The sequence below is a fragment of the Microcebus murinus genome, chromosome 9 (assembly GCF_040939455.1).
Source record: "Microcebus murinus isolate Inina chromosome 9, M.murinus_Inina_mat1.0, whole genome shotgun sequence".
NCBI classification, from domain to species: domain Eukaryota; kingdom Metazoa; phylum Chordata; class Mammalia; order Primates; family Cheirogaleidae; genus Microcebus; species Microcebus murinus.
In genome coordinates, this window is record NC_134112.1 from 88100175 (window position 1) to 88117033 (window position 16859).

The following is a 16859-nucleotide window of genomic DNA, read 5'->3' on the forward strand; positions in this document are numbered from 1 at the left end:
AAAGAACCCTGGCCTGGACTCCAGGCAGCACAAAGCCAGAACGCCACACCGGATGCAGTCAGAGAGAGCTCTAGGAGAATGCTTATGCTCTGGCTCCAGGAAAAGAAAGGACTCTAAACGCTGAGAAAAATAGGGAAGAATCTCCCTGTTCTCTTGTCTTTTCTCCTCGTTTTCTCACACCCAGCACTCAGGCCACTTCACTACGCTGGGGGCGGCAATGACAGAAGCCTTCATGTGCCTAAAATTATTAGGGAAGGGAGGCTTTCTCTCTGATCACAGGAGCTGTGGTACCAAGAGGATGGGATAAACCATCATTGCTTCTTTTTCTATCTCAACGTTGCTTGGCCCTGAACATGCACGCAATCGCAAGACGTATGCAGCAGAGTGAGATAACTAAGGACCAAAAAAGGAGCCCCAGAAAGTTCCAAGCACAGAGGGAAGATCAGAAAACAACTCCATAAAGATGTTTACAAACTCTCAGGGGTTCACCTCCAGGTTGCTGATATGTGAACCTAGCCCTAAATATCATACCATCGACTTTAAAAACTGAACCACTGGATAGACCCTCACCCAGGTCCTGTACTGGCATCTTAGTGGTTCACCCGCCAGACAGACAGCAGAAAAGCACTGCAAAGGCTTTGACAACAGAGGTAAGAGTGTAACCACGACCCTGTTAGGAGGTCAGTCTGAAGCAAATAAATGATTAAGCCAGGCGTCATCAAACTATGGCCCTCGGGCCACATGCAGGTGTTTTTGCCCGTTTTTTTTCTTCAAAATAAGATATGTGCAGTGTGCATAGGAATTTGTTCATAGTTTTTTTAAAACTATAGTCCGGCCCTCCAACAGTGTGAGGGACAGTGAACTGGCCCCCTGTTTAAAAAGTTTGAGGACCCCTGGATTAAGCCTTCACTTTAAGTGACTGGAAAAAGAAAAGCAAAATAAACCCAAAGCAAGCGGAAGGAAGGAAATAATAAAGGGCAGAAATCAATGAAATTGCAAAAAGAAAATAATTGAGAAAAATGAAATGAAATGAAAGCAAAAGCCGATTCTTCCAAAAAAAAAAAATCAATAAAACTGATAGACCTCTATCAAGATTGACAAAGAAGAAAAAAGATACAAACTACTAATATCAGGAATAAAAGAGGACATTCACTACAGACTCCACCAGACATTAAAAGGGGTAAGGAAATACTACCAGCAATTCTATGTACATTAATCAACAACTTAGATGAAATAGACCAATTTCTCAAACATTTCAAACAACTATTAAAAAAAACAACTCACCTATGGTGAAATAGATAATCTGAGTAGTCCTATAATCCTAGAGGAGTTGGATTTATAGTTCAAAAGGAAAAAACAAAACAAAACCTTGAGGCCCAGATGATTTCACTGGCAAAGTCTAACAAACATTTAAAGAACAAATAATACCCTAATCTTTTTCAGATATCCTGATAAAATACTTCAACAAAAAATCTACAACTAACAATCAGCCTAATGGTGAAAGATGGAATGATAATTTCCCCCTAATTATCAGCAGCAAGGCAAGGATGTCCACTCCTACCACTCTTTTTCAACAGCATACTAGAAATCCTAGCCAGTGCAATAATGCAAAACAAAACAAAACAAAAAAAGGCATGCAGATTGGAAAGAAATAAAACTATTTCTTTTCACAGATATATTTGACTATGTAGAAAATCCTGAGGATGCTACCAAACTCCTAGAATTAAAAACTAAATTTGGTAAGGCCACAGATACAAGGTCAACACATAAAAATCCATAGTATTTCTATATGCTAGCAATAAGCAATTAGAAACCAGTATTTTTAAATACCAAAACATATTATTTATAATGGTTTTTAAAAAATGAAACCCTTAGGCACAAATCTAATAACATATGTAAAAAATCTGTATGCTGAAAACCTCTAAACAATGATGGACAAAAGAGTAAGTGAAGAGACATACAGATTGGGTGTTTCAACATAGTAAAGATGTCAGTATTCTTCAAAATCACATATAAATTCAATACTATTCCAAACTCTGGCAGGATTTTTGAATACACAGACAAGCTTATTCTAAAAATTTATGTGAAAAGACAAAAGAATCCACATATCCATGATGGTTTTGAAAATGAAGAATAAATTTGGGAGAATTCAACCAGACTTTGAGTTATCATAAAGACACAATAATCAAGGGCTGGGCATGGTTGCTCAGGCTTGCAATCCCAGCTACTCAGGAGGCTGAGGTGGGAAGATCACTTGAGCCCAGGGGCTTGAGGCCAGCCTGGGCAACATAGGGAGACTCTGTCTCTTAAAAAAATAAAAGAAAAATAAAGGCACAAAAATCAAAAGAATATGGCACTGGCTAAGTAATAAAACATACAGACCAATGGCACAGAATAAAGGTCCAGAAATGGATCCATGTGTGTAGTTGGCTGGCCGCATCTGCAGGTTTTAGTATTTGTAGGGACCAATCCCTCATAGATAAAGAGGGACAACAGTTTGTACATCCAATTGATTTCTGACAAAGTTGTAAAGGCAATTTCACAGAAAAAGATAATCTTTTCACAACGGCACTGGAACCACTGAATATTCATATGCAAAAAAATTAACCTGAACCTAAACAGCAGATCTATTACAAAAATTAACTCAAAACAGATCATAGACCTAAATGCAAAATGAAAAACTATAAAACTTTTAGAAGAAAGCAAAGGAGAAAATATTCATGACCTAGGACTAGACAAAGAGTGCTTTGAACATACTACCAAAAGCACAGCTATATAAAGAAAAACTTGATAATTTAGACTTTGTCAAAAGTTTTTGTTCTACCAAAAGATACCATCAAGAGAATGAAAAGACAAGATGTATACTTGGAGAAAATATTTGTAAAGCACATATCTAACAAAGGTCTTGGATCCAGAATACGTGACAAACTCTCAAAACTCAACAGGATGAAAACAAACAGCCCAATTAAAAAATTAGCCAAAAACTCAGACATACGTTTCACCAGAGTATATACTGGAAGGCCAACAAGTATATGAAAAGATGTTCAACATCATTAGCCATTCAAGAAAGGCAAATTAAAACTATGGATGTGATATGACTACAGTCCTAGTAGAATGATTAATACTTAAAAATCCTGACAATACCAAGTGCTGCCAGGGATGTGGAGCAACTAGAACTATCATACATTGCTTATGGAAATGCAAAATGGTACAACCACTCTGGAAAACAGTTTTGTCAGTTTCTTATCAAGGTAATCATACACTTACCACATGACCCAGCAATCCCACTCCTAGGTGTTTAGCCTAGAGAAATGAAAACTTTTGTTTACACAAAACCTGTTCATCAATGTTCACAGCATCTCTAATCATAATCGCCCCAAACTGGAAATAACCCAGATATCCTTCAGTGGGTGAATGGACAAACTAAAACATTCATACCATGGAATACAGCTCAGCAATAAAAAGAAACAAATGATTAATATACACGACTTGGGTAAACCACAAAGATGTGATGTTCAGTCAATAAAAGCCAGCTACAATGGTTACATACTGTATCGTTCCGTTTGTATGATATTCTCAAAAATACAAAACTATAATAATCAGTGGTTGCCGGAGGCTGAGAGACGGAAAGGTGTGACTACAATGGGATGGATCACAAGGGGCCTTTTTTGGGGTGATAGACTGATGTGTATCCTGATTATGGTAGTGGTTATATAAATCTATACATGTCTTAAACCCCATGAAACCGTATGCCAGAAAAGGCAATTTTACTATATGTTAATTTTAAATATTAAAAATGAAAGCAAATATAATAAATACCCAATAAAAAGTCATTCATATGTATGTACAACCAGGATCTCTTCTTAGATGCTTGTCACATTGCGTTGTAATAGCATTGTGGGCAACACACCTAGGTCTGTTCCTAATGTGCCCATTTCTCCAGGATAGAAACCTTAGCTTTCTGATCCGTGCATCTCCAATATTCCACAGAGTATCCGACATCTGAAGTAAGCACTCAGTAATGTTTGTTGAAAGATGAAAAAAAAGTCCATCAACTAAGCGCATATGGATCACTATATACACTGTGGGTCATTATTTCATTTTGAGGTGGGGAAAACAGGAGAGAAACAGAACCTAATGAGAGGTAGCAAGGAAAGGGTGAAAGAGTTATACAAGTACACATTTCATAGTTTCACACTTTTTTGGCATTAGCTAAGTAGGAGCTGGTACTTGAAGCATTTAGCATGACTATTCACGATTTATGAAATGCAGTGTGTGCGTATGTCCTTCCATGAGGACTTTCCTATTAAATATTTATACTTAAATATTAAGGATGTATTAATTCATTAAGCTTCACTGTACAAGATTTGTGGGGAAATATTCTATTTGCTTTGTTTTGCCCTATTGGGTGAGGCCACTAAATAACTTTGATTAAAATTTATCAAGTCATATGTGCTCATATACGATCAAAACATAAAATTTTAGACATATGTTGTAATACCTAAAAATTCAGTAAAAAGATCATCAGAAGGTTAGAGAGAAAGGAGGATTACCGAAACCTGCTTCAGTGAAGCAACTGTTGGCTTTGAGAGCAGAAGAAGGGCTTTTGCCAAAGAAAAGATCATCTGTGAGAAAGAATTGCTCTGAGCGCAGAATGGCTGATCTGAGGGCCAAAACACAACCAGACAATCTTAGGATTCCAGGAAAACTGGGGCTGCTGACTTTCATGAGGAACAAAGCAATGTTAGCACGCTTTTTCAACATCGCTGAAAACAGTAAATAACCGTGTGAAAGTGGGTCAAAGCTATTACTGTCATAATATAAAAAAGACACAATACACATTGTTGTGTTTGGACTTTCCTCCACATTCCTTGCTCTATTTGCTAAGGTTTCGTTAACTAATTTTTAAAATAATATCATGATCTAATAAATTGTATTACATAAATATTTTATCAGTTTCAGATAGACATAAAATCCACAATATGTAATATTTTCTATCATGAAATATTTTCAGATTAATATTCAGGTTTTAAGATAGCTACCACTTAGTGCCCGCTACACCCTATGGAAGCAAACATGACGATTTACCTTTGTAGCACACATACTCCCTGAATGAGAAATAAACAGTCCCATTTAAGATTCACGACCATGACTGTAATGTAAAGAAAATGAAAACCACTGTGACAGAAATACAATGACTATCACATGCATTTCAGTTGTTAACACTCAATGCTTTGATTAACATAATGGAGCAACTAAAAATAATGATCACTGATGGCTAGACCTTGAACTCAAATTTATTGAACTGGCCTATACAGAATGTAGAAGCAATAACTACAGCAGTAACCTCCAAATTGGAAATTAAATGTCATGTTCTAATTGATTCATGACTGCTCAATTTCAAGCCCCATGAAGGTAGTGTGCTCTGTTGTGCTCACCATTGGGTATGCAGCATAAAATAGTGTCTGACAGAGCAATGCAAAATAAATATTTTTAATAAATATATATTTTAATAAGTGAATAAATAAATATCTATAAGACTAAGATTAAATATTTTGTAACTGGACTTTAGGAATTTCTTTGTCATATCACTAGATATTAGATATTATATAGTTCTATTATATTTATTAATAGTTATGTATTCTTATAGTTATTCCTTCTACAAACCAATCAAGCATTGCTTAACTTCAGAATACTTTGTGTTAAGACATGTGAATGGGCTAGAAACACAAAGATTCATAGAAAAGAGACTACCAATGGTCTCAGATAGCCTATCTAATGTGGAAAATACAGATACAGAGTTAATATAATTAATACCAAATTAAACCTTGAGAACGACTAATATAACAGACACATCAATAAAAAACTCCAGTGAGGGTATAATTAATTATAACATCAAGAATCTAGGAGGAGTTCTTTGGAAAGATAATCATTCAAATGGGCCTTGAGAAATACACAGGATCCTGATGGATGAAAGCAGCAGATTATAAACTGTTAAGAGCATGAACTTTGAAGCCAGATTGCCTAAGTTTAAATCCCAGTCTTATCAACTGTGTGACCTTGGACAAGTGTGACTTATCAGCTTGTGACCTTGGACAAGTTACTTAACCTCTCTGTGCATCAGATTCCTTGTGTATAGAATGGAGATAATGATGCCACATGTGGCACGGCTTTCCTGGGAGAATAAATTAGTTAATGTGTGTAAAGCTCCTGTAACGGTACCTGAAACATAAATTCTGGATAAGCATACGTTAGAAGGAGAAAAGAAAGAAGGACAAGGCAGAGGCAACAGCACCAAATAATCCTGAACTGAAATGCTAAGAAATATATTTTCTTTTTGTTTGTTCTCACCAGAATAAAAATAATGCCCTGGAGTACATTAAGCATAAACTACTAAATATGTATACAGATACATTTTTGCAAACTCAATGACAGTTTTGGGTCATTATTCTTTTATTACAAGCATGGATCTTCAACCTAGAAATATGCACGTACATACACTCAAACTCCATGCGTAGTTTTAAGGGCCCATCCACAAATCGTGGGCTGCTTGATTTGAGGCACTTCCTCAAACTCATCCCTGACCTACAGGTAACTGAATGGTCTAACAGCATTATACATAGTGTATAATGGTATTGTACACTTTCCATAAAAACTCAGTGCGGAATTTTGCACAACCCCAAGCAACCATGGGCCCTAAAGCACCTGATGAAAAGATTACACTGTTAACGCTTCGCTGATGGAGACACATACGAGACAAAGAACTTCACAGCTGCATTTCAAATCAAAGAAGGGGCCGAGAAAGCAGTTATGGTTAGGTGGCTTCCTTATCTGGGCAGACCTGTGAAGGCAAGGGGGGCAGACCTGTGAAGGCAAGGGGCGCAGGCTGCCACCCCGGGGGCGAAGTGTAGAAACAGAAGGGCACTGTACTCACATGGCGAAGGAGCCGGGGGGAGCAGACACTCGCCGCAGGTCCGCAGCTTGCACCTGGTGGACACTAGAGGCAGCAGGGAATGAGCAGCGGAGACAGAGTCAGCGACAGCGTGGACAGACAAGGAACAAGCCAGGGGAGAGAAAGAGAGACACACAAAGTTTAAACAGAAATTGAATGAGCGCGTCACCACACAGTGAGTGAAAGGAAAAAGAAAATCAAGCCAGCCACGAAAAATAATCCGAAAAAGCCAGTGACAGCAACGAAGCCAACAGGACACATGTGGGAAGGCGTTGGTTCCAGGCAAGCCACGGACTGGAGCGCGGGGGCCAGGTGAGGCCAGGTGAGGCCAGGCGGGCGGGACGCGGGTGGCTGCCCCCATTCGGGCCCAGTCAGGACACCCGAGAGGAGGAGGCACACACTTACACATCTGAGTGGCAGGCTGGCACGGTAAACTCATCTTTGAGGAGATCAAAGGTCAATTTAATCCTTTCATCACACAGCCTCCTCAGTCCCCCAGGGGGTGGTAGGGACACTCGCATCAAAAGACAACCATCTCCAAAAGAGCGACTCACCAAAACTTTAACTTCCTTCCATTCAACAACAAAGGCTCTTTAAGAACCCCAAAGACAACACCAAGAAAGTCTAACTTCATCACCGTGATGCTGTGATTACACCCATAGGCTCTGGGTAGAAAAACGAAATCACAGACTTTGCCTTTTTCTCCCTTCTTTTATAAGGGAGACAGTCTACAGCGGCTATGAGAAAACATAGAATGTAGCATTTGAGAAACTAAACCCAAAATGTCCTGTTGCTTGTACATAAACTATTCTCTCCACTCTCTCATTTAAACAGTTTCGCTATAACTGCAATAGACATAGCTCCCCTGATCTCTCTGTTCTGCTGGGTACGTAAATTCTCACCTACAAAGTCACCCAGGGTGAACTCCAGCTCTAGGCTCTCTCTATCCATGTTATCCTCCAAGGATTTTCAGTTAACAGCCAACAAAACTTCTCAGCAGCCTAGGATGATGGAATCCAGTTGCCCAATTCAGAGTTTGCTAACTAGAAATCTTGCCATTGGATAAAACGATCATCTTTATCAAGGTGGCCTTAATTACTAGTAAACTAAGGGTAACAGTTCATTAAAGACCTTTCTAAACACCTGAGTAATTTTAAGTTTCTGATCTCCCTCAGTGATAGCTTGCAAATAAGAAACATAATCAAATGTATCTGGCTATCATATTACTACTACATGAATAGGAACTTAGATAAATCTCCTCTATTACTTTTTTTAGAGGAAGATATTTACTGGAGTTCATACCCCATGTAGATTCACACGCCATGATATAATGAGAGAGGCTCCTGTACCCACGGGGGCTCCTGAACACAGTGAGGCCCACCCTTTCAGTTTGAATATAGTAATAGCAAATGAGAGGATAAGCCAAGAAATATATATATATTTTTGGAAAACATTATTTTTTCCTTTTGACATAAATAAAGATCTAGTGGCATCATGAAGGCCTACTATTTAACCATTTTTCATGGGAACTTTTTCCAGCAATCCATGTGAACCATATCTTGAAATTATTGAGTATGTATCCTCAACTTATAATAAAATGTGATCAAAACACATTCTATGTTTTCATATTCATGAAATTTTAGATTTATGCTATTTTAGAAATAATTTCTGACAAAGATAGCATTATAATATGAAATGGATCAATGTGTGAGTCACCGATGCAATATGCAACCATGTCCCAGGAACTATGACAGACACTGGGGATCCTACAAGGAAAACCCTAGGGCCTCCCCACGTGGCAGGGGAGAGAGAGAAATAAATCAAAGATTACGTGGATTTTAATGAATGGTGTATGGAAATCACCAAGAGCACCACAGGAGCACTGAAAGGTGCATCTAACAGCTAGCAGTAGACAGAAAAGGATTCTTTGGGAAAGTGATATTTCAGTGGAGTCTTGAGCTGTGAGTAAGAGGAAACAGATGAAAAGGAGATGAGGTTACAGCAAGAAGAGCAACAGAGCACAAAACCAGGAGGAGGCAGGAGACAGGCCACTGCTCCGGGAATGGCGATTATCTCTGGAGTACAGGGAAATAAGGATGAACACGTTCACGATCGAAAAGGTCTACAAAGTTGGGGAACACAGGCTTTAAATTTTTAGAAAGATCATTCTAACCGGCGGAAAGAACGGATTGTGTGAAGGCAACAATGGTGGGGACAGGGAAATGAGTCCAGAGCACATCTTGGTGACGCTGCTGAGAGGTGGCTCACACGGCCTTTGAACTCAAGCTGTTTTGCTAACCAAGGGGACAGAGGGCGTGAGAGCTAAAAACTCGGGAAATAAACAGAAGGTAGATTTCAAAGAACGTGGTAGCTAGCCTGATGGATGTGTAGAAGTGGAGCTAACTGAGATGACCCCAGGGGCCAGGGGCATGGTGGTTGAGTGGATGGTGGTTCCATGCATGTAACTGTGAATGGAATAGGCTCATGGGATGGTGGAGAGGAAAAGCAAAGGGAACAGAGTTAATGAGTCCAATTTTTAGCATGTAGTTTGAGGCTGCAATGAGATAGCAAAGTTAAGATGTCAACTAAGATATGTGCATATGAGTCTTCAATTTTTAGAAAAAAGTTTGGGCTGAAGACAAAGATCTGAGATGCAATCTCCCAGAGAAAGGGCAGATCCTTAAGGAATAGGGACATGCAAGTGCAAAAAGAATAGCTGTTTAGGGAGCCAGGGCACTTAAATCTCAAATATTCACAGTTAACATTATGTGTGAGAGAAGGAATTCATTCCTTAACATGAATTAAATAAACAGCTACCCTGTTCTTATTGGAAACACATACACACACAGGTTAAGCTAAAATTTGAAAGAGATTTTAAACAAATTCCCTTTTTCCTTTGGTAAGGAAGAAAGACGAGAGGCAAATAAAACAGAGGAAACAGTCCTAGTAAAAATAAGGAAGGGAGAAAACAAGAGAGAGAGAGAGAAAAGGTAGACAAGAAGGGAAAGCAGGAAATAAAAGAATGAAAAGTCTTCCAAGTTTCTCTTTCCTCCGTGAATGCAACAGTGAACTTCACACAAGTGATGGCCAAAGCATAGAAAAGCTTGAAGGATTCAGAAGCTTCAAGAAAACTTGTAGGAAGATCTTAAAAGAAAGGCTCACCTTAAACTTGAAACTCTACTTGGAAATCCAGTAGAAGACGTTAGGTTTCAAAACAAGGTCTAGTGAAAGGAAAACAGTCTAATCACAGAGGATGAATGAGAGGAAAGTGAGAGAACTTAAGGTTTAGTGAGCAAGTATTACATGGTGACTAGGTTTTTCACTTTGTTTTGAAAATGTGCTTATCTGTACCCATTTTCTAAAAATATAGTGTTGAATAACGATAATTTTTCATAAGCAATAATAAATATCTTTGTTATTTTTAAAGTTTTATAAATATTTGTTTTAAAAATGAAAAGCATATTATTATTCCTGTTTCCCATGGTTCTTTCCTATGGCCTGGGGCTGTTTTGGTAGAGGCACCACTTCCCCCCGCTAGGAAGTAAGGAACAGGATTTTTTAGTTGAGGCCGCTTCTCGAACACCTGCACAGCTAAGTACCACAAGAAATGACATCATATATCACATGTGCCATGAGTACAAAAAGAAAACAACTATTTATACTTTTTTATACGTGAAGAAAGCCCAAATGAATTCTTAACAATTTCATGTCTGACAAGGCTATTAAATATAGAAGCGGCAGGCATGAGACTATGAGCACTTCGCCTATAGATAGTAAAAACTTAGTTTTATTCTATCTTCTTAACAAGCTAGCTCCAAGTGACCCAACAACATAGGCTACAGTACAATCTCAGAGATGGCTTTTCACATATTAGTTCATAGATTTCTGCCAAACCAAGGTTTTATGGCTTAACTCTAACATTTCTAGGGAGGGGGTTAGGTGAACCACATGCAGTTGCTGCCATCACACCTTTTCTTTTGACATATAAACACAGTAACTGTATACCCAAACCTAATAGAAAGTAAAGGCAGGAAGGACAGGAAGCATCTGGAATGAGCTAAGAGTTTCATTCACTGCAAGAGGTAAACAAAGCAAGAAATACACTAAATGACACCCCCGGAAAAATGATCTAGGAAAAGTTCCGGGAAAGTCCAGAATCTGGAAGAAAAGGAAGCAAAGAATAGAGAATCTCTCTCACCCCAGCATCAGATATAGAAGCAGATGCCAAAAACTGAAACCCTTAGAGAGCACTGCCTAATGCTGTTCCTCAACATATGCCCCTGCAGAGAGAGAGGTGCAGTGCGGTGTTGGCAGTGAGCCAGGGCACCTGCACCGTTGCTGTTCTAGGCACTTCTGTAGATTGTCACATTGACTCAGTAGGGACGTGGCAAAGCATGCCCTTGCTTTTCAGGCACCACAAGGGAGGCAGCCGCTCAGTGTAGATAGGTAACCATGCATCACAGGCCACAAACAGGAGGAGCACCTTTGAGGGTCCCTGACTGTGACAAAGAATGGCCCAAGGCTAAACCCTGAAATGAACATAGGCATATGGGCATAATATATAGGAGATACCCAGAAAGATACTCCATATCGCCTTCTTTCTCCACCTCCTTCTCCAACCCCACACAGACATTTAAGTCACTAGTTGGAGTAAGGCACACTGTAAAATGAATATGCATTCTAACTATCTAGGCATTATCGCCTTATCTCAAATCAGTTTATCAAAATGCCCAAGGAAGGGAAAACTCCAGGAGGATACTGTGTGCTCAGGGGTCAGGTTAGGTCTGCACGATAGGACGCTGCCCAGAAAGATAAACCGAGTTGAAGCAGGAGCCGAAAATGGGAGCAACAGGGAAGGGACGATTCACTGACAGGCAGAAAGGGTGCAATGCGGACAGGCAAGCCACAGACCAGCTCTGCCAGCCTCCTGCTGCGGGACAAGCAAACACCCTCCAGGTGACCTGGTATAAAGAGCAGACTACCTCTATGCCTCCCTAAAACAAAACAAACAGGGACACATTTATGCAGATACACTTTACCAGCCTGGAATCACTCTCAATGACTGTCTGCTAGTCCCAGTAAACATACACTCAAGAGGTCGGTGAAGGACAATCGACTATCTCACATACAGTAACAACTTCTAAAAGAAGGGTGTGATAACTGCATAATAAACATGGAGAAAAAAATATACGCTCCCAAGAGAGAGAGCAAGGAAATGCTGAGTGTCCTGGACTTTTTCCTCTCCCGACACAGTGAGGTCCCAGACCATGCACATGCTCTGCGTTCTCCTCTCTGAGGTCTTCCTGTTATGCAAGGTAGGCAAGGAGCAGACTCACTCGTTGAGTAAAGGCATGGACGTTCTCCTCTTGCTCTTCTGCACCATGTTGGCCTGATTCCTCAGGGAGATGCGAATCATGGCTGGGGCCAACCTACAGGGCTCCCCATCCACTTGCATGGGGATGGATTTGTACGTTAGAAGCATGACTTCTCGACACTGGTGTAGCCTTTCTCCGTGGCCCCCAACTTGGAGGGCAGCCTGGAAAAACAAGAGTCAAAGGATACCAGTGTCACGGAGGACAGATGTTTTACAAGCCAGTCCCATCCAATGTTTAAGGAAAGACGGTGTCTATTTAATACAAGTTGCTTTAGAAAATATGGTGCTATAGATTCTAAAATATCAAAACCAGCTAAGACAGTACAAGAAAATAAAATTTTGGCCTAAATTACATTTATAACCACACATGTCAAAATCCTTTAAAAAAAAAAAGCTAATTGCTCCCATTAACCTTTTTCTTAGAAAATAAATTTATTATGGATTATTATAGGAATTAAGAAATTAAGAATAGTTCAACTTCAGAAAACACATCATTATAATTTCACCATATTAGTGGTTTAAGTGAGAAAAACCACAGTATCACCTCAAAAGATTAAGGAAAACATTAATAAAGTTCAATGCTTTTTATGGTAAAAAAATTCTTTAAAAATTAGGAATAGAAAGTAACTTTTTTAACTGATAAAGGCCACCTACCAAAATACTTAGAGAAAACATTATTCACAACAAAGAAAATTCACAAGCATTCCTTTCAAGAGACAAGGAGGTTACCTATTTATTAGCAACAAAACTTTTCAACATAATATCGGAGGCCATATGACTTTTATACAGAAAACTTCAAAACTTTATTGAAGGAAATAAGGGAAGACTTCATTAAGCAGAGAGTCATGCTACAATCAAGGATAGGACAATTCAATTTTCTAATGATGTTAACTTTTCTAAATTAATATACAAATCCAGTGTAATTCAAATAAATAAGAGAAATAATTATTTGGGGGAATATTGTTGTAATAGTTCATTTTATGTGTCAACTTAGCCAGGCTATAGGAGGACCTAGATATTTGGTCAAACATTATTCTAGATGTTTCTGTGAAGGCATTTTAAAAATGAGATTAACATTTAAATCAGTACATTTTGAATAAAGCCGACTGCCATCCAGAATGTGGGTGGGCCTTACCCAATCAGTGGAAGACTCTAATCGAAAACAGAACAACCTCCCCAGAAGAAAAAGGAATTCTAGCAGCAGTCTGCCTTCAGACTGGAGTGGCAACATCAACTACCCCCTGGGTCTTAAGCCGCAGGCCTACCCTGCAAGTTGAGATTTGCCAGCCTCCACATTCACATGAGATAAAAATAAATTTCACACTCTCTCTCCCCCTCCACACACACACTCACCCCATACACATACCCTATTGGTTCTGTTTCTCTGGAGAACCCCGAATAATATACTTGCCAACCTGATTCTATAATTAATTTGGAAGAATAAAGGTCCGCAGATAACCGAGCATAGTTCAGAAGAAGAAGAGCACTAGAGAGCAGACTACTCATCAGATATCGAGACATGTAACATTTAAAGACGCAGTAATTAAAATAGTGGTGTCTGAGCAGCTAAAAGAGAAGGCCAAGGAAATGATCGGGGAGAACGGAAGAGACTCACACGTGGGAGGACATGGAATATGTTGATGTGACATTATACAGCTGTGAAGAAATGATGGATAATTTAGTCAAAGGTGCTGGGAATACGTCTCACTATACAGAGAATAACAAAATCATCCCCGCACATCACACACAAAGAAGCAAGAAATATAAAAACTAGCAGGCTAAAGAGAGGAGAGAGGAAGCATTTCTCCCCATCTCTCTCTCTTTTTAAAGCAGTGTCTGGCAGCAGCTAATTCTCCTCTGTGCCTCCACTCCCTGCGGGGAAGCCTTCTCTCCAGGCCACCCCTCTCTGTGGCCCAGCTCAGACAGGCAGCCCCTGCAGTGGCTCCGGCCCTCATGGGAGTGATTCCCTCCTCCAGAGTCCCAGCTCCCGCCTGGCGACTCTCCCAGCCCAACCATCAACAGGCTTCTCTCAGTAACACCTCTATCCCGCAGCCTGGGGTCCTGGGTGCTAATAACACCATCTTCTCTCCCTTTGTCCCTCTAGCTCTAGAGGAGACAGAGACTTTCTGCAGTTGTGATCTATGGACTGCTAATCTATTGGCTGCCTTCTTTTCAATTCTTCTAACATCCCAAAACTAGTCCCCTGGATTAAATAGATGGAATAACCCTGCATGAGCTTTGTTCTTCTCTGATACACTCACTGCACTAGTCATCAAGATGAGAAATTTTACTTAAGTAATTTGCAGTGGCACCAAGACCAGCTAATTTATAGTTTTCTATACAACATTTTGTAAGCTATTGTATTCTCATGAAGCTTTATCATTAAGATTTATTGTTGTTGTTTTTTTAATTTTTGGACACAGATGTGTTTTAAAGCTCCACTGCAAAATGTGCTGTAGCTAGGGTGTCCAAACACTCCCGGTGTACTATCATAAATTGTTGTCCATGTGAGTAAATATTTATGGTAAAGATAATTCCACAGATTCAGTGTCCTTCTCTGTAAGGTGATTATGGTATGCTGCTACAATCTGTGTCCACACTAGCATTTTAGGATTCTAGGTTATGCCTAAATTCTATTATTTCATGCTCTCAGATTCTCTTCACCACATCTCGCTTCTCTCTCACCTTGACCATATCAGCCATGGGATTAATGTCCAGCCACTGTAGACAATGAAGTGGAGGAGAATAAAAAGAAAAGGACTGCATTTGAAAAACCTCCCTTGTGCATCATTAAGAAAAATAAAAACCTCAAACAAGCAATTATTGAATATTTACTGAGTCCAAACTTTTCTATGAAAAAGTAAAGACTCATATAGAAAACCTAAACGCTCTTTCTCATTGAGATTACTGGTATACATGTATTTACTTAATTTTTTTTTCAGTGAAGACAGTTCCAGTCACTACTAAGTTGAGTCCCTGATCTTAAAAATGTATAGTTTCAATTACTTCAGACATCAATTTGCAATAAAAAAAAATAGTTTGTTTCTAAAATGCTTGACCCACCAGTTACGTTTTTTAAATTACATAGCAGCTATTCTAAATATGCAAAAATATACAAACATATATCCAAATAACTATAGTCTTCTGTTTACATAATCACCTTAAACAGATGTTTGAGTTTTCAAATATTTACCTTCTTAGAATATAATCAACATAACAGTTCAAGAAATGTGAAATTGAAGTGAAAGGTGGCCTCATTAGTTAATTAGTTAACAGAGAAAAATAAATTATCAAATTATGGAACAGAAAGAGGAATAAACTCACAACACAACTGCCTCCTTTGTTTTGATTAAACACCTGGGATTCAACTAGGTTGTCTTCAAGCCTAACTTGTTATCTCCAAGAGTTTGTTCCACAGCCTTAAAGAGCCCTAAACAGACAAGAGGGGTGTGAACTCTATGCCTCACTTCTTGCCAGGACTGCATTTCAAGGACTGTGATAAAGCCAGCCTCACAAAGAAAAGGAAAAAAAAAAAATGGGAAAAGCAGACATAGCCATTTCAGCTGCTCCTTTTATCAGTCTGCAGCAAAGGAAAAAAAAACCGTATTAACCTTTAAAAGCACCAGCCACTTTTGCTCAGCTGCCAGCATTTCCCATTACTTTCTCTCAGTGAGTGCCATTTTCATTTCTTTTCTCTCTTTCTCTCTTTTTTTTCCTCTCTCTTTCTTTCTTGGGAAAGTAAATAAACTTTTTACATCTTTATATCCTAATCTTTGTGAGAGAAATCTTTCTCAACCTGCTCCATGAGCTCCTCGTGAGTCTTCACCCCAATGTGAAGGATTGAAAATAAGATTCTTTCACCTTGAATGAACAAAAATACTGTGGAATAAAAAAAAATTACAATGCTGTACTGCTATATGAGTAGTAAGTAGTAAGATAAAATGTGTATGAAAATAGAGGACTATGTGTCAGTATATATTTAGAGAGGATAAAATGTTCAAAATTATACAGCTTAAACTACATTTAACTCTGCTTTTCTGAGATTGGATTTTCTACCATGAAAGCAATCTAGAGTCACTACAATCTGAGATTCAATCACACACTGGATGCTAGCTGGTGTGCATGTATTACATTATTCATACCGTGTAAAGAGAAAGAAATAATTGACATAATTTCAGTATTCCATTTCTCCTTGGCCAGCTCCCATCTACTATGGTGTCTCTCTTTTACTTACTAATAATAAGATTAGAGAGAGAAGGATTTGACAGACGCCCCCCACCCAAAACAATCTCTCTAACCTAAAGAGATCTCCTGAACTCTAAACATATGTTTCAAATTGCCCATTTCTTTATTTCCTTAGATGTCATACAGGGATTTCACATTTAAAACAGAGTGCATTTCTTTTGCAATATTCCCCTTCTTTTACATTTTCCATCTCATTTGAGTCATTCACACTTCACTTTGTTGCGTATGCCAGCCTCCTGAGAGGCATGTACACAATAAGTCACTGTGTTCCAATAACTTTTCTGAACT

The 16859-nt window shown here is 38.9% G+C and overlaps 1 protein-coding gene across 1 annotated transcript in view; it reads right to left on the reverse strand.

The window, feature by feature from the left end:
- Nucleotides 1–16859, reverse strand: part of DGKI (diacylglycerol kinase iota) — a 409987-nt gene that overhangs the window by 134050 nt on the left and 259078 nt on the right. The window contains 1 exon segment of the mRNA XM_020289707.2: nt 12289–12488. Coding sequence (XP_020145296.2) covers nt 12289–12488 — 200 coding nt within the window.